At 37.5% G+C, this 27,502-nt stretch overlaps 2 protein-coding genes across 2 annotated transcripts; one reads left to right on the forward strand and one right to left on the reverse strand.

The window, feature by feature from the left end:
* The first annotated feature begins 6,105 nt into the window (after window positions 1-6,105).
* Window positions 6,106-8,785, forward strand: LALBA (lactalbumin alpha). The gene is given in 4 exon segments (XM_049783037.1): window positions 6,106-6,244; window positions 6,584-6,742; window positions 7,790-7,865; window positions 8,725-8,785. Coding segments are annotated over 4 exon segments (426 nt in total). The 5' UTR covers window positions 6,106-6,114.
* Window positions 8,786-26,010: 17,225 nt separating this feature from the next.
* On the reverse strand, window positions 26,011-26,940 carry LOC126022199 (olfactory receptor 8S1-like). Its single transcript, XM_049783038.1, has one exon. The coding sequence runs from the start codon at window positions 26,938-26,940 to the stop codon at window positions 26,011-26,013; it is 930 nt and encodes a 309-aa protein (XP_049638995.1).
* Window positions 26,941-27,502: the final 562 nt, after the last annotated feature.

Below are 27,502 nucleotides of genomic sequence, written 5' to 3' on the forward strand. Positions count from 1 at the left end.
TCTTCACAGAAAAAAAATAAAACAAATGAAAATGTAAACCACCGAGTAGAAACATATGTGAGGGTATGGTTAAAATAAACTTATGAGCCCTTTTGCTAAAAAATATAAATTGTAGTTGATATGATGAATAAAAGTATGGAGATTACCCAGGAAGCAAGTAATAACACTCCCATATAACACAGATAAGCCTCCCTGCAGGTATATCTGAAGGAAATGCTATCTTGAAGAGACACACAGTTCTTTATTATCATTGCAGTATTTTTAATAGCCAAGATATTGAAACAGCAGCAATGTCATCAAAAGGAATGAAGTAATTAAAAATATGAAATAGGCCAGATCAATAGTGCATAAGGTAGGGATTTTGCCTTTGTTGTAGCAGGCCTAGGATTCTCCAGAGCATCAGCAGTAGTAATACCTGAGTTCAGAGTCAAGAATAAGTCCTTAGCATTGCTAGGAGTGGCCCAAAACCGAATAAAATATGATAACTTTGATTTTGGATATTTCAAAATAATTTGTGTTAACAGTTACATTTTGTTTTTATATCATTCTCAATTTGCAGAAAAGAAGCATTGACAAGAAATGTAGGAAGAAATGATAAGAATATAGTAAATCAAAATAGTGGTATGCATTACCATCAGCTTCTTTGGTATGGATATAGAATGTGAATCATTCATGCAAAGGGATTTTAAAATAAGCAATCAGAAAAAAAATACTAATAAAAGGATTGACTGTCTAAATCTCATTTGCTTTTAAATAAAGTTTTACTTTAGTTAAAATTCCCTTAAAATTTGGGATCCAAGTTCAAAAACTAGCTTCACTCTTCATTTGGCAATAAATTCCCTGAATTGCAAAAGGGATATAGCCTATATCCTTATAGTTAAGGATAAAATAAAGGATATTATCTATAAGAATTAATCATCAATATTTTCATAACTCTCAGGGTATTCCCTTTAAATTGGAGCCCTTGATTTTCCCAAAAAACTACAACTTACTTATCAAATGAATGCAAATTGTCAATTATGTTTCAAAGCAGTTGCTTCTGATTTCTTAATATCCAGAAGACCTCCCAAAGGGAGGGGGTGGATTAAGAAACTCTTAACATAGTTTCCTAGCACATTTCTGATAAATCCAGTATGTAGTAAAAATCTTTTCATCACCTCAATTCAGATTTTGATCTATAAACAAAGCATTTCAAAGAAGCATTCTGAAAACAGAAATTTTGGCAGAAACTTTCCTCATGATAAGCTTTCCTCATATATCAAATAACACGATATAAGAATATAATGTGGGAGGATGGTTCTGTACATTTCCTCTTTAAATATTGTGATTATTGTTTGCTATTCACTTTTGATCAATTATCATGAATCCAAATCTTTCTCTGAATGTGTGTAATCTTTCCTATTCGACATCTTCTCAATTCTTTAAGTTCACCTCATATATACTATTTTACTCATATTTTTATGGTACAGTACCTCCTCTGACCTGAGGCACATTTATTTCTGCACTTAGCTGTGATCCAGATTTGGATATCACTTAAACAAAAAGGATTTTAATATGTATTTTTACTGTTGACCACATTTTATTGTTTCAAAAAAGATCAGAGACAGAAGCAAATTATAGGCATGCAGACTGCTGTCGTAGTTGATTTCACTGAGAACATATAAAGTCCCTGGAATTTCTAATTCTCTGGGCACCATTTTACTCATCATTGATTCTTAGTCAAAAGCCCCATGTACAAGTTATTTCATACAAGATTTAACCATCAAGAGAATAGTTACAGTTCTAGCTTTTAAAATATTTTCCTTGAAATTTGCTGCAATTTGCAGGGAACTGTAAAATATCATTTTTTAAAATTATCTTTATTTAAACTGTGATTACAAATATCATTTTTAAAATTTTCTTTACATAAACTGTGATTACAAATATGATTGTAGTTGTATGATTACAGTCATGTAAAGAACACCCCCCTTCACCAGTGCAAGATTCCTACCACCAATTTCACAGATCACCCTCCTCCCCACCTCACCCACACCTGTACTCAAGACAGGCTTTCTATTTCCCTTATTCATTCACAATCTTATGATAGTTTTCAGTGTAGTTATTTCTCTAACTGAACTCATCACTCTATGTGGTGAGCTCCATGTCATTAGCTGCACCTATATGGGAGGATGGGGGGAAGTAAGGGTTGGGACTGAGGCAGTAAAAAAATTAGAAATGAGCTTTGTAGGGCAGCATCAAGGTCACAATACAAGATGGATATTATGCATATATAAACTATATGTATACAATACTATCAATAGGAGACCAAGGAGAAAAAATTTTCAGTGACTGTCCCAACATAAACCAGTGCTAGAACGGCCTGCCCTCCTCCCAAAGCGCATTCCCAATAGTGTAGGGAGAGGTAGGGGGAAAACCTGATAACCCCTATAGAGTCCACTTGGACCAGCACCGAGGGAGGGCCTGGAGTTCAGGGGAGAAAAAGGGGGATGGCTGGGGACCTACCAAGCCTCCCAGCACTCTCCAGGCTAGGGAGAAGGCCTCCGGCATGGGGCCTCCCCAAACCCCATAACAGGCAAGACCTGGCCTCCAGAATCAAAGAGGAAGCCAAATGTTTGCCCAGCCTCATCCCCGTGCACCTCCCCCCTGGAGTACGGAAGGAGGGGGGAAGCCTGAGGACCCTTAAGAGTCCACATGAACCCACTTCTGGCCATCTGAGCCCGCACCCAGGCCGGGCCTGGAGTCCAGGGGAGAAAAAGGGGGATAGCTAGGGGCCTGTCAAGCCTCCCAGCACTCTCCAGGCTAGGGAGAAAGCCTTCAGCATGGGGTCAACCCAAACCCCATGCCTGGCAAGAATTGCATAAGCTCAGTTTTTCAGACCTGTTGTTTCAGTGTGAAAATTTCTAATTTCAGTCATAAAATCCTCTTGATGCTTAATTGTGCTCCAAGTCTATCGATGCTTTTTATGAGCTCCCTGAACACCTTCCATAATTCTACTCTAAATCTCTTATTTGAGAGGATACCTAGCTGTTTCCTACTTTTTAGATTATCAGAGCAGCCATCTTGATTTCTTTAAACATGGGGGTGTACTGCAAAATTTCTCCATTGGTAAGGCTGTAGATTGCTTTTTTTTTTTTTTTTTTTTGGTTTTTCGGGTCACACCCATTTGATGCTCAGGGGTTAGTCCTGGCTAAGCGCTCAGAAATTGCCCCTGGCTTGGGGGGACCATAATGGGACACTGGGGCATTGAACTGTGGTCCTTCTTTGGCTAGCACTTGCAAGGCAGACACCTTACCTCTAGTGCCACCTCACCGGCCCCTGTAGATTGCTTCTTACAGTGTGGAGAAATGGAATTCAGGGGTTGAAAGATAAGCCACTGCCTTGCTTTTTGGGTGTGGTGCCTGGTGTCTCTAGGCTGGCTCAGCAGAAAAGAGGCAGAGAGCATGGCCACCATCCCTTTTAAGTCTCTGGGTGCCCAATCACATGGCAGGAATTGGCTTCACATTTGTTGGGTGAGGACATCTTACCGGGTGTCATTCCTGGAGAGATTATGGTCCCTGGTGTCTCAAGGCTGGCTCAGCAGAGAAAAGTTAAAATATCATTTTAAAAGAAGTTAGAAGAAGAAAGACAATACCAGATGTTTTTATTTGTGGTATATAAAATTAAAGAACAAGGGGTTAAATACAAGGTATCAAGGGAGAGATAATTATATTGCCCCGTTATCTATATTATAAGGAATGGAAGAAATTGGGACAGAGGAAGTAGAAAGAGGCAGATGGGAGAGAACAATGGTAAGGGGCAGGAGCCTAGAACACATTGGCCTTGGAGCCTGTTATATATTTATATATATGAACCACAAAATTGAAAGCATGAAATTTAAGCTACAAGAACCAATCTTTAAAATGTGCTTATTAAAGTAGACAGACTGGGAGGGAAGTTGGTACTGGTGGTGAAATTGACCGCCATACAATTGGAAAATTGTATGCCTGAAACTTACTATGAATAACTTTGTAAATCAGTGTCTCTGTCTCAGTAAAATTGTTTTTATATTTATAGCTTCTAGACAGGCTTCTCCAAGCTTTCTTTTTTCCCAACAGAACTACAGAACTTGAATCATGTTGTTCTGCCTCATAAATTGAGGGGGAAAAGAAAACTGGATGGTACCAGGAGCAAACAGTCACATGAACATTGAGTGGAAATAAAAAATGACCATACCTAAACACCAAACCCAAAGTCAATGAGAACAGAATCAAGATACCCATTCTAAACAAGCTATACACCAAGGGAACCTATTACTCTAGCATTTTTAGGGGGCAAAATGTGGAAGTAAGGGATGCATGCTGGGAACAGGGGCAGAGGGAGGACAACACTGGTGGTGGGAATGACCCTAATTCACTGTCACTAGGTACCTTAAGTATAACTATGAAAGACTTGTAATTCACATTGGTCACAATAAAAATTATTTTAAAAATATCTTAAAGTTCTGTTCCTCTCCTATATGTTTCAAAATCATCTTCTCACACCCAATCATGGCTACAACCATATTTGTTTACTGTGATAAATGATTTATCCCATTTTTTAGCATCTCTCTAATGCCTAAGATTGATTGGAGGAGAAATTCTGGGCAGCACTTTTGATATTTCTAAGCATTTATTTGCTAATATCACTCCCTGTTTATCTCTTTCAACATGCCAAGATCTTTCCAGCTCATTTTACTCTATTATTTTACATATGGGTTACCATGTGTAGGAGAGAGGATCAAATAAGACATAGTTCGTTTGATTCTGAGAAGTTGAAGGATTTAACCATTTTCAAGAATTTTTATTTTTCTTGGACACTGTGTGTTGGATTCTTGCCCTAAAAAAATCATGTTTTTACATTAGAGTAAAAATAATAAACCTTAAGCTTAAAGAAAGCTAACCATGATAATTAATGTCTTGGAGTTAAAGGGATTTTTCAAAGTTATACCCTAACTCTATTTGCTCAGGGAAATTGACTGTAGGTCTTAGCTCCTAAAACTTGTTTTATAATCTCCATATAAAACCTCAATCATTAGGTACTCAACATTCAAATTTCCCAATTTTGAATCACTTTTTTTTCTATTTTTCTTTTTCCTTTGGTTTGTATTTGAACCATTGTGGTACTTGATCAAAGCCTGGTTCTGGGAACACTCCAAGAGATGCTCATGTAATTTTATGTGGTGCAAAGGACAGAGCATTAGTCAGTAACAAAGTAGGCAATTTACCTACTACAGTACATACTACCTCTTTGGCCCTGGTTACCTTTATTTTTATTTTTTTTTTAATTTTTTGGCAACCCTATGGCTGTCTAAAAATTTCAGTAATCGGAAATGAATTCATTTAAAGTTATTAGTCTTGGATTTATAAAATATTTTAGTATTAATACCATATTTGGTTATATAGTTGTAGGGATGCAAAGAGATGAAAAGTCTGATAATAATGCTCATCAACTCGATATTCTTACATATACTTATCAAATTCTCTGTTTTTCTGAAATAGAAATTTATTAGACTTAAGGTATATCCTATTTTCATAGCCCATGTTACCATGCTTCACTTCTTTTCCTAATTTTTTTTTTCTTAGATCGTGTTTCCTAATTGGGTTGAAAAAAAAAAACTAATTCTGGGGTTTTGGAGGCTGATGTTATTTTTTTCTTTTTTTTACCGTGTTCTATATATCTCTAAAGGGAAGGAGTTGGCTAAAGGACATTATTATCTTTTTATATCAGTTCATTTGTTTTATGCCTTAAGCATTCTTTGTTCCTGATGTAGGCTTGGGACATCCTATTTCTTAGAATCAACGCTATACAAAATATAGGTCTAAATAAAGCCAAAGGGAAATCAGATTGTACTTATAATTCCTTCTGGAAAGAGAACAATGTCTTGTATAGAGGAGACATTGGGGAAGAGGAAGGAAAAATGAGCTGAACTTATGGAAGGAAGCTGGCAGCCTCAGTTTTTCTCTGTTGGCATAACCAGTCTCTTTTTATTCTTTTCCTGGAAGCAAAACTTGATACCAGAGCCTCTGAGCTTTCTCTACAAATAAAAGAAGGGAAAATCTGAGTGGTGATCGCATTCAGGTCCTTGAGGTAGCCAAAATGATGTCCTTTGTTCCTCTTCTCCTGGTGGGCATCCTCTTCCCTGCAATCCAGGCCAAACAATTCACCAAATGTGAGCTGTACCCGATACTGGCAGAGCTCAACTACTCTGATTTCACTTTGCCGGAATGTAAGTTCCTTGCTGCCCTCCTTCCTCCCATTCTCCATTTTTTTTTAACTCTTCTTAATGCTTCTTTTCCTCCAACTTTCCATTCTCTTCATTAAATTCTATAATAGTCATTTTTCTTCTTGGCTTATAAGTTTGCTCTTTTATTACATTACTTTACCTATTTGTTCTGCTCTTTCATTGTTTAATATGTTTTGAAATTCTATTTTTATGTAGTCAGATAATATGGGATATATCATATCTGAAGATTGACTAGAGAGTCTTTTTAGTTCTGGGAATATAGGTTTTCACTTACATTGTAACTGAACATCTCTATGATGCCTCTTTCTCATTCTTTCTCAGTGATCTGTGTTATGTTTCACATCAGTGGATATGACACACAGACCGTAGTTAAAAGCAAGGACAGCACAAACTATGGAATTTTCCAGATTAGTAATAAAATGTGGTGCCATGATAACCAGTTCCCCGAGTCAAAGAACTTATGCAACATCTCTTGTGATAGTAAGTACTAGAAACTTTGCCTTATTTTCACTGTATTACCATCACCAAATTTGTCCTTCCTCCACTCCCGTTCCCATCCAGCACCCCATTTCCCCCACCCTCACCCCCCGAGCTGTAGAGTAAGTGGTCCCCTCTGTGTCTAGCTTACTACACAGTGATCATATATCTGTTTGGTCCTGGTACCACCCCTTATTCCCCCCTCTATTTGAGAGGCAGAACTAGATAGTTCAAGTTTTCTAGCACTTTCCCCAGGGCTAATTTTCTTTCCAAGTAAATACATATAGAATTAACTACCTTAAATTCTGTATCAACTTCCATATCCACTGTGAAACTTGAATTAGTAATATTATAAAAACCTGTTACATTTTTTAATTAAATAATTTTTATTTTGACCCAAGTGGATTACAAATCTTTCACTGTAATATTTTAGGTACATAGTGACATTGAATCAGGGGCCTTTCCACCACCAGTGTTGTCCTCCCTCCACCCTTGTTCCCAGCATGCATCCCATATCCCCCTTTTTTGATCCCCCGGACTGCTAGTATAAGTGGTCCCCTCTGTGTCTAGCTTGTTGTAGATTGGGTTTCAATTTTGTTGTCTTTAGATTTTTTTTTATCATCCCATGCAGGTCTAGAGAGATAGTATGGGTAAAAACACTTGCTTTCCTTGCACTGCTGAGTAGACCACAATCCTCCTCAATGCCCCTGCTCCCTCACACACAAAAGAAATGTTCCTTTATACTCAAATATCCAACACAGCCCCCTAAAACTTCACAAGTAAATGATTTGAATTGTCTAGGATCTTGGTGTCTGATACCTGCATCTTCAAAGTAAGCCAATTTATGAAGTAGCTAATTCTTTGAGGAAGTTTCAAGAAAATTAAGGTAGTACTGCACAGGGGAAAGTATTTTTAATATATAAAATAATCTATATAGAAGTCTACATTACAGAAGGACCAGATTTACTAGACACGGGGAACACAGAAACTTGCTGCATTGTAAGGTAATACTGAGCTAATTATTATTTCTTTCCCTTTAATCCCTGCTAGAACTCCTGGATGATGACATTTCTGATGACCTGAACTGTGTCAAGAAGATCCTTGAGACTAAGGGAATTGACTACTGGTAAATTACCACCCTACTTTTTGCTTTTTCTTTCCCCTTGGTACTAGCACCTAATTTAGAATACAGGGTTTTTTGTTTGTCTTTTGGGCCACGCCTGGTGGCTCTCAGGGGTTACTCCTGGCTCTAAACTCAGAAATCACTCCTGGCAGGCTAAGGGGATCATATGGGATATAGGGAATCAACTGTGATTTCATCTCATGTCAGCCACATGCAAGGCAAACATCCTACCACTGTGCTAATTATCTGGCCCCTAGAATATTGTTATTAAAACAAAGCTGCTTAAATAGTTTTCCAATTTCAATACTTCCCTTATTCCATTCTTGTATAGGAATTTAAGGGTTTCCTAATAAAGTTGAAATTCAGGCTTCCTGTTACTAGTCTTGGATACATAATTATGCTTGTTTATCTAAATCTCAAAACATTAGGGGATATATATATATATATATATATATATATATATATATATACATATAGCATGTCTACACCAGAACCACAATTTTCTTGGATTTAACAATAGAGCCAGGAGCTGGAGTGATAGTACAGTAGGTAGGGAACTTGCCTTGCACGAGGCTAACCTGGATTCTAGCCCTAGCATCTCATCATGTCCCTGAAATCCTACTATGATTGATCCATGAGTTCAGAGACATGTGTTAACCCTAAGTACAGCTGGGAGTGGCCTCAAATATAAAACCAACAAAAATAATGAAACTAACTCCATTAGGTAGCTTAGTGTTTCATCGGGCAAGACAGGTTTTTCTTCAATTGTCATCTCTACTCTTCCACCTGATCCTCCTTGGGGTAAAGATAAGTTGTGCTAACTCAGTCAACCAACTTGTGTTGTCTCCCTTTCTCTTATCAGGTCGGCTCATAAGGCACTCTGTTCTGACATGCTGGAGCAATGGCTGTGAAAGAAGTCGTGAGAGCCTGTTTCTCTTCCTTCTCTTGTTTCTAGAACCCCCTTTTCCCTAAGGCTACCTTCAGTTTTCTTCCCTCAACTCCCTTGAACCTAACTTATCTTGAGTCCTGGGTCCTAATGTGATTGCCATTGGACACTTGAGGATACATGTTTAAGATACTAGACATTGAGGTCACTGTCCTGGTGACACTCTGAATACAATGGATTCCATCTCAGTTCTGAATAAAGGGCATCATTTTAGTTGACTGGCTGTAATTTTTTTTTCCTGGAGGAAGAGAAGAAAAAGGTGTGTATATATGGGGGGCGGTGGTCACTGGAAGTCACAGGTCATAGCTATCTTCCTTTTTTCCTGCAGAAGAATAGTTTATTTTAAGCAGATGAAGGTTCTTTCTATACCAGTTTTATATATACTTTCTATACCAGTTTTATATATACTTTCTATACCAGTTCAAGCCATCATTTATCAATTGCCTATATATTTAAGAAATTGGGAAAAGGATACAGAGTTGGCTATCAGGTCCTCTTACCTCAGGTATTAGAGGTAGAAATAAAATGAGCATCATCACTCCTTATAATATTAGGTATTCCTAAGTCATATGCTTCATGAGATAGGTTAGAAATGTGCCATGAACATTTATGAGGAGAATGACCATATATATTGAGGTATGTGGAAATAATAGATCATGAAAGAAGTGGAATTTATGCTGATTTTGAATTAGGGTTGATAACTACACCCTTTGCACAGAGAACTAGGGAGCACTCTTTCTACAAACCAGTGATAAAAGCAGAGGATCGTAACAGTTCTATGTCAACTATGAAGACTTATGATACGAGGGGCCTTTAGGTTTGGGCTCTGCTCTCTTCGACTCATCCTTGCAGCTTTGATTACTTTTAAACGGAAGATTTTAAAAGTCTCATTCACTTTAAGGACCAGGACAATGCGAAAGAGGGAGAATTTGAAGGTTGGAATGCTAAGGTCTGTTTTTTCTCCTTTTTTGATGATCTGAACCTGGGCAGAATTCACTTTGTCTGGGCCTAAATTTCTTTGTAAAATGAGAGTTTTGATCATGGTGGTTTTCCTGATATCACTTAATGATAAAAACATCCAGAATTTCATAAATCCAGTTTAAAATCATCACAATTCAAAATTGTGTCCCTTTCTAATTCAGGCTTTCTTTTTTTCTGACTTCCTCAGATGTCCAATGCTGACTGTTACCCTCCCTTTTACCCCTTTACATGCAATCTGACCCTGCTTTTATTATCTAGAGAACAGCAGATCTAAAAAAAAAAAAAAAACCCTCTCACAACTGTTTTTGGATCTATAGGACCAGGCAAGGGTGAAGCGCTTGAGGAGTGAGGGAGAGTCTTTACCTGGACAGTGCTTGATCTGAATGAGTTGTTTGTTTGGTTGGTTGGTTAGTTGGTTATTGGCCACACTGGTGGCACTCAGGGGTTACTCGTGGCCCTCCACTCAGAAATCGCTCCTGGAAGGCTCAGGGGGACCATATAGGATGCCAGGGATAGAACCTGGGTCCATTCTGGGTCAGCAGCTTGCAAGGCAAACACCCTAGCACAGTGCTATCACTCGCCCCCTGAATGAGTTTCTAAAGATGAACTATTCTTCTCCCAAAACATTTTTATTTTATTTTATTTATTTTTTTTGTTTGTTTGTTTTTGGGCCACACCCGGTGGTGCTCAGGGGTTACTCCTGGCTGTCTGCTCAGAATTACTCCTGGCAGGCACGGGGGACCATATGGGACACCGGGATTTGAACCAACCACCTTAGGTCCTGGATCAGCTATTTGCAAGGCAAACATCGCTGTGCTATCTCTCCGGGCCCACATTTTTATTTTAGCAGATGGCTATTATGGGAGAAGGATTCTAGTACAGTGAATTTTTGTAATGATAGAAATAGAATTCTAAGGTTCCCTACATCATGTCCTTCATCCATAATTTAATATTTTTCCATTTTTGAGATACAATTGACAAAATAAATGGATTTCAAGTATACGACAAAATTAGTTGATGCTTGCATATACTATAAAATTAATTCAAGTCTAGTTACTATTTCACCCCACACATAGGTATACATTTTTTGGTGTGAGAACTTATTAAGATTACTGTCTTAAGTCACTTAACAAACTACAACACAAAGCTGAAGACAAAGTACAGTAGGTAATATACTCTTCTTATGTGCAGTTAGTTAACCAAGGTTCAAATCTCCAGCACTGCATGTGGTGTTCAGAACACGACCATGAGTTATCCTTGAGCACAGAGTCAGCAGTAAACCCTAAACACCTCTGGGTATGGCCAAACCAATAACTAATCGAAAAACAAAACAAAACAAATATATGTATAAAAAATTTAATACTGTAGGTTTAGCTAAAGTCATACCCTTATGGCTGGACATTATATTTCGGTATTTATTTTATACCTAGATGTTTATGTCTGTTGACTTTCTTTACCCATTTTTTTCATTGCCTCTAGAAACCAGCAATCTATTTTTTTTTTGTAGCTTGCAGGTATTTAATCAGGATTAATTGCATACAAGGCAAGTTTCTTAAGCTCTGATCCCCAATAAGTTTGATTTGAAAAGATACCTAGCTAGCCTCTAGATCTTTTTGAACAGCCTATAAGATTGTCTCTCTGAATACCAGAAATCTTCAATGTTCCAGCTCTTAATTTCACAGTTCATGTAGATATATTTCTGCAGGCGACCACATCTCCAGAAATAGAAACATTCCATTTCTGCAATAGCAATTCCAGCAATTACTTGCTACTCCCGGTATCATCACTTGCCACTTCTCACTGCTCTCCACTGCTTATTGCTACATTACTGGTCTGTATCAACTTATTAGTTTTATAATCTATGTTGTCAAATGATGTGTCTCATCCATCCCTGCTGCCTGCCCATCTGTCTCACCCTTGATGCTGTTTGCCTGCATCCTTTGTCTTGTTCTCATCAGCTCTTTGCCAGCTCTTTGCCACCTACAGGCACACTTTTGCAGAGAGCTATGTTTGTATGCGCACTACTTAAGCCCACCCTTATCTATTCTGCTGTGTGGTTATATCCCACGTGAGTGAGGATAACAAAAACAATGATCATTTCCTTATTTGAATAGTTATGAATATCTTTCCTGTAATGCAGGAAACCGAGATTAGATTCCCCACTGGGGAGACACAAGAGATAGAGACCCAGAGAGATAATATGGTGGATAAGATTTTGACTTGCAAAAGCCTGATCATTGGTTATTCCCTGTCATTACATGTGGTCCCCTGAGACCTGCCAGGAATGATTTCTGAAAGCAGAGCCTGGAAAAAACTCTGAGCCAGACAGCCATAAAAACAAACAAATGAAAAGACTAATCATATTGTCTTGACTATATTCTTCCTTCTCCACTCTCCCCCAGCTCCTCAGGAACATGCTTCTTCTATAAAATTCCCCTCTTCTGAAGCAGGGTACTTTAAATGCTTTTAGGAGGAGAGGATGTAGGTCTACCCCTGAATAAACTTCCTGTTAAAAAAAGGGGGGGGTCTGGTTTCTCTTGGGACACCAAGGATAGCCCTTATTTTTCCGTGTCAAGGTATATGGAAGTGTAGTCAAGAATTAGTCAAATTCCAAAATGGGTGATCTAATAGTCATTTGGAGTTCTTGGACTTTGGGTATTTGGTTATAAAACAATATTTGGAATTTGGTTATAAAATATAAAATTTGGTTATAAAATAAGGGGAAGATGATTTTCAACTCTCTTTCAAACAGTCTCATGTTCATTCCATATACATTCATGTATAGGAAAATTTCATGACTTCACCTCTCCTGATGGCTGAATAATATTCCATTGTGTATATGTACCACAGTTACTATAGCCATTCATCTGTTGAAGGGCATCTCGGTTGTTTCTAGAGTCTGGCTATTGTAAATAGTGCTGCAATGAATATAGGTGTGAGGAAGGGACTTTTGTATTGCATTTTTGTGTTCCTAGGGTACATCTGTAGACGTGGAATAGAATATCTGGGTCAAATGGGAGCTCAAATTCCAGTATATATTTTTGATCATTGTATAGTATTCATCTGTACCTTCTTACGTTTCATAGATTGACATCTATTATGTCTGATATAGAATGGGTGTCTACCTTTTAATTTATTGCTTATACTTTTCTTTCTAGTCTTTTTCTTGGACCCCTGTTTTCTATGGAAATAAAGTGGGTCCCTTATTATCAACAAAAAGTTATGGTTTATGGATGTTTCTGTGATCTTTGTTTTATTAACTTTTATATGATAACCATTTAGTGCCTCAGATTAGTGATCAAGGACTTCTTTAGCTGTTGTTTGTGAAATTTTGGTTGACAGCTTTGGATTTGAATGATAACATAGCCAGAAATTATTCTTGTTTAGATGTCTATTTCACTCAATGTATTATAGCTTTTATTTGAAAGATATGGTATGATCTTTATGGGGACTCCCTTGATGGTAAAGATTGTGCTGTTTTAAGATAGCATTTCTATGGTTGATTAATGCCATCCTATTAATGATATGTCTTGGAGGTTTTTATGTATAGGTTTTTTTGGTTTTTGGTTTTTGGGCCACACTCGGTGATGCTCAGGGTTACTCGTTGTTATAAGCTCAGAAATTGCTCCTGGCTTGGGGGCCATATGGGACACTGGGGATCAAACCGAGGGCCATCCTGGGTCAGCAAAACAAATGCCCTGCTGCTACACCACCGCTCTAGCCCCTGTATGGCTCCAAATCATTTGATTTGGAGCTCTGAGTTTTTAGGATTTGGGTATCTGAGTGAATCTTCAGGTGGTAAAACCTTGGGCTATTATTTTATATTTATTATATTATATTTATAATATAATATTATAATATTATATTAATATATATATTATTATAATATTATATATAATATATTATATTTATATTAATTTTCTGGTCAATATTTTCCCCCAATTTTGTTTTATTTCCCAATGATTTAGGCATTATTTTCTTCAGATTATTTTTATATTCTTTGATGTTTTCTTCATTTTTTGTACTCCCCCTTTTTTGTTCTTTTTAGATAATCTTATGAATTTTATTGTTGTAAGTTTTCTCCCTTATTCTTTTATTTTTAGCACATTAATTTATTTAATGTGCTGTGAAGCTTATGCTATACCTAAGCTACTTTAGTACTCTTAATCTCTTTACTTTTGTCTTATTTTAGCACTGTGTTTAACAAAACTGTTAATGGTAGGATTTCATGCATAAAACATTCCAGCACGATAGCTTCCACACTTGTCTTAATATTCTCACCCTCCCACTTCCTCATACTATTCTACCATTATAGCCCCACTCTGCTGATAAAGTTTGTATTAAAGGTGCCTTCTCAGTTTCTTATAACTTTCAGCATTTATTATTTGCCAATTATATTCCTTTATATTCCACATATAAATAAAATAACCCTGCGTCTGGCCAGGCCCTCTATTTCAGGATAACTTCACTCAGACTGATACTCTTCCGGTCCACTAATGGAGCAGAAAATTGCATGGTTTCATCTTCTCTTAAAGTTGAGGAATATTCTATTTTGTGCATGTTCCTTTAATTTTTCTTATTCTATTCTGCCTTGTTCGACTTAGCAAAGACCTTGAAGGCCCACACTGGTTGGTAGGTTCTGTTTTATTTTTTTAAAGATTCACTAATTTTAGACCTTTTTGTCACATATATGAATCTTCTTTTATTTATCAGATTCATTTAACCATATTCTTTCAGAAAATTATTTTTCCTCCTCCTTATTTAGAAAGCATTTTTAAATTCCTCTTACATTTTCTAATATAAATTATATATTTTATTTTCTTTTGAAATGTTTAACATCCTTTAAACATTAAAAAGTCAAAGGAGATTTTCTAGTAGTGTTTTTCAATTACTGTAATTTTTATTTTTTTCTTCTATTTTTATAGTTAGGTAAATTGCTGATGATTAAAAGCAGTCTTTTGAGGCAGTCAAATTTAAGAGCCTTGCTTTGTGTCTTTTCAAGGTAAACACTTTTTAAAAACATTGTCTTCCCCAGATATATAAATTTATATAGAGGTTTTTGTTATATTCAGTCATATAAACAGTGAGATAGTAGCTAAAAGACTCTATCATGGGCCCGGAGAGATAGCACACTGGCATTTGCCTTGCAAGCAGCCGATCCAGGACCAAAGGTGGTTGGTTCGAATCCCGGTGTCCCATACGGTCCCCCGTGCCTGCCAGGAGCTATTTCTGAGCAGACAGCCAGGAGTAACCCCTGAGCACTGCCGGGTGTGACCCAAAAACCAAAAAAAAAAAAAAAAAAAAAGACTCTATCATAAGCTTTTTGAGTTTGTATGCTTAAAGTAGCCACAAAAATACAGCAGTCAGGAGAAAGTACTACAATTTTTTTTGATGATCTAAGTTTTGTTTAAAGGTCAACTAATTCTTTGGTTATTTTTCTTAACGTTTTGTCTTATTTTTCATCTCATTTCAGAAAAAGAAACCAATTTGTCATCGATAATTCTCAATAAGACATTTATTTTTTTTACTTCTCAAGGAAATTTTTTTTTGTTGTTTTACATTCTCAGATTTCTTTATACTGTAATTTTAGGAAATTATTAGAATCCTTAAAACCTTAGTTTTCTGGCTTCAAAACTACAATTGTAGAAACTGTGCTAGCATTAGTATTTTCAAACTTAGAACTTTTCCGGTAATACTTTCATTTTCAGCTTTCAGTTCTTTGCTGCAGGAGGAGAACAGAAAAGTATCTGGACATATTTATTTGCACAAGCGATTATGTCTCAGCAAAGAGTTATGTATATGGTCAAGAAGATGTAAAGGAAGGTCTGACCCACCACTGCACATAGGAAGGACTTAGCAGGGGTCTTTGTTGGAACTGATCTGTCACACCAACTACTCCTAATATTTCAAGGATAACTCCAGTAAATTTTGAGTTCAAGACAGTAAGATGTTGCAGTGTCAATCAGAAATTCTGCTAATTGAGACCTCACTGTCATTTGTACCCAAGGATCCTATTGGGGGTGGGCTGAGAACACAATTGTCCATCTGTCTTCATATCTCTAGCACATACTTAGGCCATTTCTCTATTAGAGTATTAAATAGAACACCATATTTTTAGTCATCAGTTGAAACTATAAATTATACCATTCAGACAGGATGATGCTTAAAAGGCTTTCAGGGGGGAGAGACAGGGTGCTTTCCATGTTTAAATGGCAAGTTGCAAACATGGTTACAGATAGAATCAATATCTCAATGCTTGTGTTTTATATACCAGAGAACAAATCAGTTGCTTAACCAAAGCCAGACAAGTGTCCAGAAACCAGAATCAGAAAAACCAGAAGACTAACAATTCCCGTTTGGCCAATGTCAGTACCAGAGAATTTTGTTCAGGGCTGGAGCTATAGCACGGTGGTTAGGGCATTTGTTTGCACACAGCTGACCTGAGGGTTCAATCCCTGGCATACCATATGGTCCACGAAGCTTGCAACAAGAAATTTCTGAGCACAGAGCCAGGAGTAACCCCTGAGCACTGTTGAGTGTGGCCCCCAAAATCAATCAATCAATCAATCAATATTTTGTTTAAAATGGATTATCCGAATCAAAAGGGGCAAAGAGTATCTCTCAAGAAGGACCTACTCAACATTCTAATTGTGTACCAGAAGAGAGGAAAGTTGACCAAAAAGCTATGATGAGTCCTTGCCCAGAAACTATTTCCCTTTCCAGATAAATGCTGCAGAGCTCCCTGGAGGGAAGAAGAGTTCAAAGAGAGCTGGCAGCTGCTGGAGGCATCTGATCTTGGGGCTCTGAGCCTCTGATCTTGGATCTATGGCAGTTCCTAGCATAGAGAGATCCAAAAGAAAGCCTCAAGTTTTCATGCTATGTTACAAATTTTTATGCTGAGATTCCTGCACCTTAGCACAAGTGTTTGGAAACAGGGAAAAAGTTCATTTGCTTTTCCTTGTTTATTAGCAAACTGAGGCCAAAGCGCTAAATTTATCTCACTATTCCTGGCATTGGATTTTAAGTTAGTTTTCAGGTGTTATTCCTCAGCTCTTAAACAAGTGAGGGAATCCCTGGCATTCAATAGCCATGATTACAGAAATGGGCTTCACCAGATTTTGTGGCATCTCTCCAATTTTCATGCCTATGGTTCAAGGACCACACACAAGATAACCGTCTGCTAGGAAAGGGATTCAAGAAGCGGGCTGGAGGAAGGGAGAACCATCTTATTTTCAATTCTATTTTATTTCCATTTTAACAGGGACTGTTTCAGGAAAATAATGGTTGGGGGGAAACAGATAATAAACAATATATTCAACAAGTGGGAAGAGGGAAATAGAAACTTGGTAGTTTAGAGCTCTCTAAGACTCATGAGGTCATAAGACTCAGCTTTGTGGGGGGAAGTTGGCAAAAATTTCGGGTTCATTTTCATCATGGAGTGAAGGAGGTGTTCCTTGAGGAGTTGGCGTAGTAGCACATAGGCGTGAGACTAATCTTTATTGTGACCTTGACCGTACCTGGGGTCTGGGAGGCAGGGCAGTCCTCCTGCAGTCTTAGTCTGGGGGTGGTAGACAGCCTTTCCTCTTCTCTATTTCCTGGGGACACTTGCCCCTTTAGGGAGTGATGTGGCTTTTTTTCTTCTTGATGGCAGTGAGCCCCCCCCCCCCGAATACACTCAGGGATGTAGAATGGAATATTACTCAGTATAAGGGGACCGACTTCTACTAAGCAATGAAAGGCTTTTTTCTTCTACTTGAGTCTCTGGGGTATTCCTGGGATGAAAATGTGGGAGATCCTGGAGGGGTCAGGCAGAGATGGGAAACTTGGGTTGGGGGCTTGGTTTTCCTCCTCCCATTTGGTATCTTGCTCTCTTGCTCCCTACTTGGATGTTGGATTACTGGTCCTACCCTAATCTGTACTCATACTCTACCATAGGGTGTGATCTGGTGATGGGATTACTGGACCTCTCCCTACTGGTATTCATTCTCTGCCCTAAGGGTGTGGCCCTATTCTTGCTAATAAGAGCTTGGGTTTCAGGAAGAAAAGTGTTCATTCTTTGGTCTTCCTCCACTAAGCTGCTTTTCTTCTTAGGAGCAGATGGCTTGAGTGGTGGGGTTCCTAAACCTGTTCTTTCACCCTTTCACTGTATGGCTTATTTCCTGCATAAATGTGTGCTTTTAGACTAATGTCTCTCCAGGTCCTAGATTTGGAGACTGGAGCTCTATACTTGGAGCCCAGGCATAGGAGCGAAGGTATTAGAGAGGCCAGAGTGTGGTAGAGTGGCAGTGGATCTGGGCATCCCTCTTTTTACATTTTTACTTTTTATCACATTGGGATAGGTAGGGAGGGATGCACAGTGGGGACAAGTTAGATATTACAGTTTCTTAATAGTTGGTATATTCTATTTTACTGTTTTAGTCTACAGATACAGTTTAACTCGTCTACAAATTAGTCTACAGATTAAGGTAAAAAAGGCCCAGCAATGGGGCTTAGTGGTAGATTGTAAAGTGGAAGGTCCTGGCTTGACCGTTAGCACATATCAAATAAAGGAAATCAAAGGGAAAGCAATTTTATTTTATAGAACCATCATTAGCTTCCTTGACACATTTCACAAATTGAATTCAATGAATGCTGACATTTACTTCTATCCTTTAATGTTTAATTAATTACTGAATGTTAAAATTTTTCCATCTTGCCTTTTATAAGGGATCATGTGACCTGATAAATGACATTTAGTAATCAGGGGTACCTATTTTTCTTTTTCTTTTCTTTTTTTTTTTTTTTTTTTTTTTTTTTGTTTTTTGGGTCACACCTACTCCTGACTCTATGCTAAGAAATCGCTCCTGGCAGTCTCAGGGGACCATATGGGAAAACCGGATTCGAACCACCAACCTGCTACATGAAAGGCAAACACCTTACCTCCATGCTATCTCTCTGGCCCCAGGGGTACCTCTTTTTAAGTAATATCTGCCTTGGTTGTGCATTGATCGTTTGCTCCATGCTCCATGCATGCCTCATTATTTTGGTCCTGATATGAACCTCTCTACTTTTAGCATGCCATATGCTATCTTTATTCAGTTGCTGGCAAGGTAATTTATGGTTTATCTCTTCATTCAATTTCATTTTGTATCAGTCAAAAGACAGTTAACCCATGAGTGAGACCTGTCTTGTAAGAACCAAGTTCCCCTCCAAGTCTATGATAAGGATCTCTAGACTAAGACGAGCCCAAATCCTCGTAAAGTGTACTTTTCCACTCTTAGCTGAAGGCAGAAAAAGAGTTAACTCAGAAATAAAAGCAAAGTTGGTGCCCTCTAGGAATAAGGAACTAGCTGTTGAGTGAACTTGGAATGCTCTATCTGATAAGCCTCACTTGACAGCCAGGATTCAAATCAGAGTATCCCTCGACAAACCAAGGCTGAGACAGAAAAATCAATGATTAGTTAAGACATCTATACAATGAAATGATTATACTATTACTACTTGTGATTTCTGTATAAATTGTTTGAAGATTTAACTTGGGGTCCTTGTCAAGACTCCCTTGTTAGATGAGGCTCTGATCTTGGTTAACTGATTAAACTGCCTTTTACATCTTGTATTATCAAAGGTGGTCTCTGACCCTTAGCTCCGGTGTCAACTCGAACCCTAACCTTCCTATATTATTCTAAAAATAAGGGACTCAGATAAGTGATTTCCTGTTGCTTCTACCTACATAATTTAGTCTACTATTTCTAGCTTAAGGAGCTTGGAGTTCATTTTCTGGGAGAGTTCTCAAAAGATTTACTCTTTTTCCTGAGTCCCAAATTGGTCCACTTTGATTGGAGAAAAGAAGAATTTTTTACATGATTGTTCAGTTAAGTGTAGTATTTTCCAATGCAATTCTACCACTTACTTCTTTTTACATGTGCTCTGTAGAAACAATATAAGTAGGGTCAGAAATTATATTTAGATGATTGCTTGTTGGGGGACAAAAGTGATTACCATTGCTAATTTTGTGACTTTAGTCTTTCTAAATTTTTTTAGAGATTTATAGATTCTGGATAGAAGGAAAAGGTGCCCTTTAAGTTACTTAATTGGAATTATTGATTATTGCAACAACTTGAGTTCAGGTTATGTTTCTTCTTCCTTCCCAAACTATCCCTACATCAAACATTTGTAATATTTTTTATATAGGAAACATTTTTCTAATGATTACCCCTGGGGATTTTTAGATTGAATTACGGGTGTCTATTAAAAAGTCTCAAAAAGTTTCTGAAGGAGCCGGAGATGTAGCATGGAGGTAATGCATTTGCACTGCATGCAGAAGGACGGTGATTTGAATCCCGGCATCTCATATGATCCCCTGAGCCTGTCAGGAGCAATTTTTGAGCGTAGAGCCAGGAGTAACCCGAGCGCTGCTGGGTGTGACCCAAAAATCAAAAAAAAAAAATTACTGGAAGAAATACAAAGAGGAGAGGGGTGAGAAGATGAGAAAAGGCTAAACAAGACAAGATGAGGATGGGAGGAGATGACATGAAGATTAGGGGAGTCTAGAGAAGAGGAAACCAGGGAAGGGGAGGGGAGAAGAAAAAAGAGAGAAGAAAGGGGAGGGGAGGGTAAGGGAGTGGGGGAGGAAAGGGTGTTTAAGAGAAAAATACTGTTTTCTCTAGAGGGGAAACAACTGAGAGTACCCACTTTAAGTTGAGATGCAGGTACACCTTTCTTCTCCAGGAACGGAAAGTGTGATATTTGCCTTGAAAAGTAAGTTTTACAGTTTTCTCTCAAACCATCCCCACCTGGGTGTTTTGGTGGAGATGACTATGTTGCTAGGGCATTGTCAAGGTGAAAAACTTAGAACTTCTGTTTCCCCTTCATGATCTTATCTCGACCATTCTTTTGTGCTGGAGCTTCTTTCTGAAAGAAAGAAGTCTAGTGACAGAGTAACTTCTCGAAATCACATCTTTTTTTTTTTTACTTCTTGAGAATTCATTGCTGCTTTATTAAATTTGTGTTAAATTCAAAATAAATTGAGACTGGAGAGATAATATAATAGGTATAGCGTTTGCATTTCACACAAATGATAAGATTTAGTACTGTATATAGTACTATATACAGTCCCCTTAGCACTGCCAGGAGTGATCCCCCAGAGCCAGAACTTGAACACCACTGATGAGGCCCAACACCCTACCCATATCTTTTAATTTTATTTTCTATTATTTTTAGGTAATTACAATAATATCAATATGCTGGGGCTGGAGTGATAGCACAGCAATAGGGCGTTGGCCTTGCAGGCGGCTGACCCAGTACAGGCCTCAGTTCAATTCCCGGCATCCCATATTGTCCTCCAAGCCAGGAGCAATTTCTGAGCGCATAGCCAGGAGTAATCCTTGAGCATCACCGGATGTGGCCCCAAAACCAAAATATATATATGTTGATATATAAATATATATATATCAATTGCTATGCTTTTTAAGCACCACCAAAGTGCCCATCCTCCTCCTCCACTGTCCTTAAATCATCTTTTATCTGGACTTCCCCCCCTCCACCATTTAGTCTTGCCTTTGTATTCCAATGCCAAGGCATTATTATATTGCTTAGCATTGAATACTCTGTTTTGTCTCTACATTCCACAGGTGAGCAAGATCATCTGGTATTTGTCCTCTCTCTGACTTATTGCACTAAACATGATACCCTCCCCATTGCAGTAGACTGCATGAATTTATATTTTCTTATAGCTACATATTATCACATTGTGTGTGTTCATATATATGTATATACATATGCATATATATCTTAACTTCTCAGTTCATTGATTAATTGATTGATGTTGGGTTGTTCCTATATCTTGGATATTGTATTAAGTATGGCAATGAACATAGAAATTCATATATCATTTTGAACCAATGTCTTTGAATTTGAAGGGTAGATTCCAAGAAGTGGAATTAATGAATTATACAAGAGTTCCTTTCTTTTTATTTTTCAAGAAATTTCCATATAGATTTCCATAGATATTGAACAAATTATATATATTATATTCCCACCAACTGTATATAAAGATTCCTTTACAACACATCTCTACAACAGAGGTTGTTTCCAGACTTGATGTCATATGCCATTGTCACTGGCATATAACATACGTGTGAAATATAGGTATGATATGATAGCTCATTGCTTTAATTTGTATTTCCTTAATTAATAATGATGAACCCTTTCTCATATATCTATTTGTCATATGATATGCATATATTGTTAAGCCAGAACCACAGAGACAAGGAGACACTAGAGATAAAAAATAGAAAGCCTGGGGCCGGAGAGATAGCATGCAGGTAGGGCATTTGCCTTGCATAAAGAGAGTCAGTAGTTCAAATCTCGGCATCCCATATGGTCCTCCGAGCCTGCCAGGAGTGATTTCTGAGAGTAGAGCCAGGAGTAACCTCTGAACGCTGCCAGGTGTGACCCAAAAGCCAAAAGCCAAAAGCCAAAAAAAAAAAAAAGAAAGCTTATTAGAAAGCTCAGTGCTGAGGATCCCAGGCCAAAGAGACCTGAGATTCTTGCAGACTTTTGCATCTATCTATACCCTCTACACAAAGACAGGAAACCCACATTTTTATCTCATTTGCAAACAGTAAGGTCCCAGAGGTTAGGCTATCCTAGACTCCCTGGTAAGGTCTGACACATCTAATTTAAGAGATCGTCTTAATTCTCCCTTTTCTCAGGCTTCTGGGGTGGTTTTTGAACCTCTTATTTACAACCCATCCACATAGTGCCCCTTCTGAGATAAAATTGCTGTTTCTGAATATATCCAAAATAAAATAATTTATGGCAGATAAGATATCCTGACATACATACATACATGCATATATACATATATATACATATATTATCCTAATTTCAGGCAGTTCTACTTTTGGCTTCCAGCTGGGAATTGTCTTTGCTCAAGGCTCAACTCAGAAAAGGAGGAACTATTAATTTTCACAATATGTCTAATATAGGGAGATATCTATTTCCTTTTCCCATATTTGGATGGAGTTACTGAATTTAATTTAGTTGAGCTTGGTGAAATCATGCTTTTAAACATTATATAAGAAAATGTATATAAGAAAAACTAAGTCAAGAGAGGATACTAAACTGGATAAGATAACAAAATTAATAATGAGGACAAGATAAGATATATAAAATTTAAAGATATATAAATGATTTTAAAAATGAAATATTTGTACTTTTTAGGATGTATTTCATACATATATCTTCTCCAAAATATCAGTTGTTTTCATTTTTTGTTTTAGTTTTGTTTGTTTGCTTGTTTTTTGGGCCACACTCGTTTGATGCTCAGGATTTACTCCTGGCTAGGCACTCAGAAATCGTCCCTGGCTCAGGGGACCATATGAGATACCAGGGGATAAAACAGCAGTCCATCCTAGGCTAGCACTTGCAAGGCAGACGCCTCTTCAGCTCTATTTTTTTTTTAAATAAATCTGTTGTCTTTAGTTGTCTTAGCTAGACAAATAAGCAAAAACTTTTAGATTTGTTTGTAATTGTTTGTGTTTTGTTTTTGGCCACTTTCAGTTGTGCTCAGGGCTTATTCCTGGCTCTGCACAGCTATTTTTTATTTGTTTGTTTATTTTTAACCACACTCTGAGTGCTCAAGACTTAGTTCTGGCTTTGCGCTAAGGGAAAACACAGGGGACAGGTCAGCTATGCAATACTATGACAGTCTCTGCAAACTAGGAATGGTCAAACAAAAGACAAAGGCCTTGACCTCTGGACTATCTCTCTGTCCCAATCTTGCTACTATTTTTATTCTATTGAATAAATTACAAACTATAATTTGTTCTAAACTATAAAATATGTCAGTATTTTTTCACAAGTATCTGCTTTCTCTTGTTTTATATTTTATGCTGTGACTTAAGCAGTTCAAGTTTATCATTATATTTTCTTTGTGGCTTGTAGATGTCATTGTAGATTATCAACTTCAACATTTCAAAGGAGATTCACCCAAGCTAGGAGCAATTTCTGAGGGCATAGGCAGGAGTAGCCTCTGAGCATCACCGGTATTGCCTCAAGACAACAACAACAACAAAAAAAAAACAAATCAACAACAACAACAACACATTTTAAAGAAAAATTGCTTGCAAGAGGATTTTTTAAGCAGTTACTACTTTTTGAAAATTATACCACATTCTTCATCTATTATTTTTTCTGTATTTAATTTTTTACTAATTATATCTTGCCAGCTAATTTTTCTTTTTATATGCTTTTAGTTTAGATCATTGAGCAGTTAAATATCTCAGCTTTCATAATCAGTTTTTGTTTGAGATTTTTATTTTGCCTGTGGCATATAACTCTTTTTATAGTTTTTCCTTTAATTGGATAAGTTTGTATGTCCATTATTTTTTGAAATATAAAACATACAGTGAAATTCCTTATGAATTTTAAACTCTAGTTTTATAAAATATTTTTATTAAAACAACATGACATACAAGGTTATTAGTAATTGATTTCTAGGCATGCTATAATCCAACATCAGTTCCCACCACCAGTATCTACTTTCTTCCACCGGTATCCCAGATTGTCCCCCCAACCCCTCAAAACCTCCAGCCTGTTTCCTTGATAGACACATTTGAAAATTTGGTTGTTGCTGTTTGGATCTCTCGCTTATTTTTTTGTTGTGTTTTCTTAGTGCTTTTTTTTCTCTCTAACTTTTGTTAGTAAAAAAGTTGTCATATTATCTTTGTACTTTGGAGAGCATTACATAATATCATATGACAAAATACACAAGAAATATACAGAGAAATTAATGGTGAGACTCCAAAATTCTGCAATTAGTTAAGCTTTTACTTATAAAGACACTCTAAAGAGATACTAATGAGAAGATCTCCTAACATTTCTTAATATTTTATTTTACAAAAAAATTAAGATGGACATTGTGGCAAAAAAAATGGTAGAGTGAAATAAGTCATGGTAATGATGATTGAACTCATGATGATTTTTAGTATTCTAGTGTTCTGTGTGTTTGTTTCATTAATACTGACAATAGCTCTCTGATGTATAGATGCTTTTATAATTAAAATTTTATATAAGAAATGGAGGCATGGAAAATTACATTATTTGCCACAATCATAAAGCTTATATAACTAGAGCTGGGGTATAAATACAGGCCACTAGGCTCTGTGTTTCATTATGAAAAGTGGAAATAAAAATGAAAAAAATATATGCAAGAAAGGCCAATCAATTTTAAATAAGGATGAACTAATAATAAATTCTATTAACGATAATTATAAATAAAATCTAGATCATAATTTATTCAACAGTCATGCCACTTAAAGATCATTTTTAAGAATATAAAAGGACAAAATGTTCCTTCAAATCACAGAAAAGAAAGGAAACAGAAGAAAACTAAAGTGTCTGAGTGAGGAAGAAGGCTATTAAAGAAAAATAAACATAATTTTCCAGAAGAGGCATAAATGTATTCTGCTTTTCAGACTGAAGTTTGTCGTATATACTTAAGACCTGCAGACCAGAGTCAAATTGGCAGGGTGCTTCACTTATAGACAAACTGATCTGGGTTTAATTCGGGACACCATTTAGGTCACCACCGGGATTATCCCTGAGCACATACCTAGGAGTAAACCCTAAGCACCTCTAAGGGTGGCCAAAATTAAAACAAGATCAAAATAATAAAAAAATAATTAAAAAGATAAAAAATAATAAAAAATAAAAATAAAGCCTTAAAACAAACTATCAGAAAAAACTAAGTCAAGCGAGGATACTAAACCGGATAAAATAACAAAATTAACAATGAGGACAAGATAAGATATATAATAGCTAATTCGGGAGATACAACACCTAACTATGATTTCTAGAAAGAGGTAGTGGTGATGAGAGAGAATAGAAGAAAAAGCAGCATTAAGCTACATAGAAATTCTTATATTTTAGTTTTCATCGTCACTATGGTTTGTGTGGAGAGGAGGGAGAGCCTTTAGAACTAATGGTCAGAATTCTACCTTGTGAGAAAAGAGAGATAGATAGTGTAAAGTAATTGCCTTGCACACAGCTGACCTGGGTTCTATCCCTAGCATTCCTTTTGGTCCATAAAGCCCACCAGGAGTGATTCTTGAGGGCATAGCCAGATGGTTGGATGTGGCCCCAAATTTAAGAAAAAAACCAAGTATGTCTTTTTATGGCTATGCCTTAAGCTCAAGTACTTTGCAGTACAAACTTTATTTCTTACTACGTCCCTGTTTGCTACCTAAAATACTGCAGGTATTTCTCCCACGTCCGTTTCATTGCTGCCTTGACCTCCATATTTTTTAAGCTATAGATGAGGGGATTCAGCATGGGCGTCACCGCGCTGTATTGCAAGGAGGAGAGCATGTCCAGGGAGGACCCCGAGGTGGGCATTAGGTAGCGAACCAAACCCGAACCAAAGAACAGGATCACTGCCACGAGGTGGGAGGAGCAGGTGGAGAAGGCCTTGCTTCTCCCGGTGGTGGAACTAATGCTCAGGATGCTGGAGACGATGCGAGCATAAGAATAAAAGATTGGGATGGAGGTCCCAAAGCCATGTAGCACGATGACACAGATCAAGATGTTCACATGGATGGAGATATCTGAGCAAGAGAGAGGGAACAGGGAGGGCAGCTCACACGTGTAGTGGCGTATGACCTGAGCATCACAGAAGTCAAGGTTGACAGCCAGAAGCACAATGACAATGGAATTGATGGAGGCCAAGCACCAAGAGAGCAAAACCAGCTTCAGACAGAGCTGGTCGCTCATCATCTGGCCATAGAGCAAAGGGTGGCAGATGGCGGCATAGCGGTCATAGGCCATCATGGAGAGGAGAAAGGCTTCAGTCCCCGCAGTGATATACACGAAGAAAACCTGGGCCAGACAGCCCTTGACCGAGATGGTTTTCTTCTCGGACAGGAGGTCCTGAAGGAGTTTAGGCATGGTGACACAAGAGAAACAGAAATCTAAGAAGGAGAGATTGCTCAGGAAGAAGTACATGGGCGTGTGCAGCTGAGAATCAGTCCTGATCACCAGCAGCATGGTCAGGTTTCCTGTCATCGTAATGACGTAGATCCCTAAAAAGAGCACAAAGAGCAGAGCCTCGATGATAGGGTTGTTAGACAGGCCAATAAAAATGAACTCTGTGATGGTGCTGTGGTTCCTCATGCCTATTTATCTGAAATAAAAGAGAAGGGAAGATGAAATTAGTTTTTATTCTAATATCTTTATTTAAGCACCATGGTTGTAGTTGGGTTTACCTGACTCTTTCTGCAGCAAATCATTTCTCAAACTCAACAAGACCAAGGTGTGTGATGAAAATGTGCCCTGGATTCCAACACACACACACACACACACACACACACACACACACACACACACACACACACACACACACCCCATACAAACACACACAAGAAAATCTCAAAAGACAAAGGGGAAGCCTATATTTCCTTTATATGTTTAATACCTCTCATACTACATGCCTCTTAACCTGTTTATCCCCAAATGTAATGTAGTATCCTAGTTTTTCTTCCTTTTTCTCTTTCTTCTCTTAAATTGATATTTATAACCTCTAGATGCAAACCTCCTGGTTTTTGTTTGTTTGCTTTTTGCCTTTTTTTCCCTTCAAACAGAACCACATAACTTGAATCATCTCTATCTCATAAATTGAGGGGGGAAATAATGGAGGGAACCAAAACCAAACAGTTGTATGAACATTGAGTAGAAA

This window comes from Suncus etruscus, chromosome 11 (genome assembly GCF_024139225.1).
Source record: "Suncus etruscus isolate mSunEtr1 chromosome 11, mSunEtr1.pri.cur, whole genome shotgun sequence".
Lineage (NCBI taxonomy): Eukaryota > Metazoa > Chordata > Mammalia > Eulipotyphla > Soricidae > Suncus > Suncus etruscus.

Coding starts and splice junctions, on each gene's coding strand:
- LOC126022199 (XM_049783038.1), bottom strand. CDS start 26,940: ATGAGGAACCACAGCACCATCACAGAGTTCATTTTTATTGGCCTGTCT.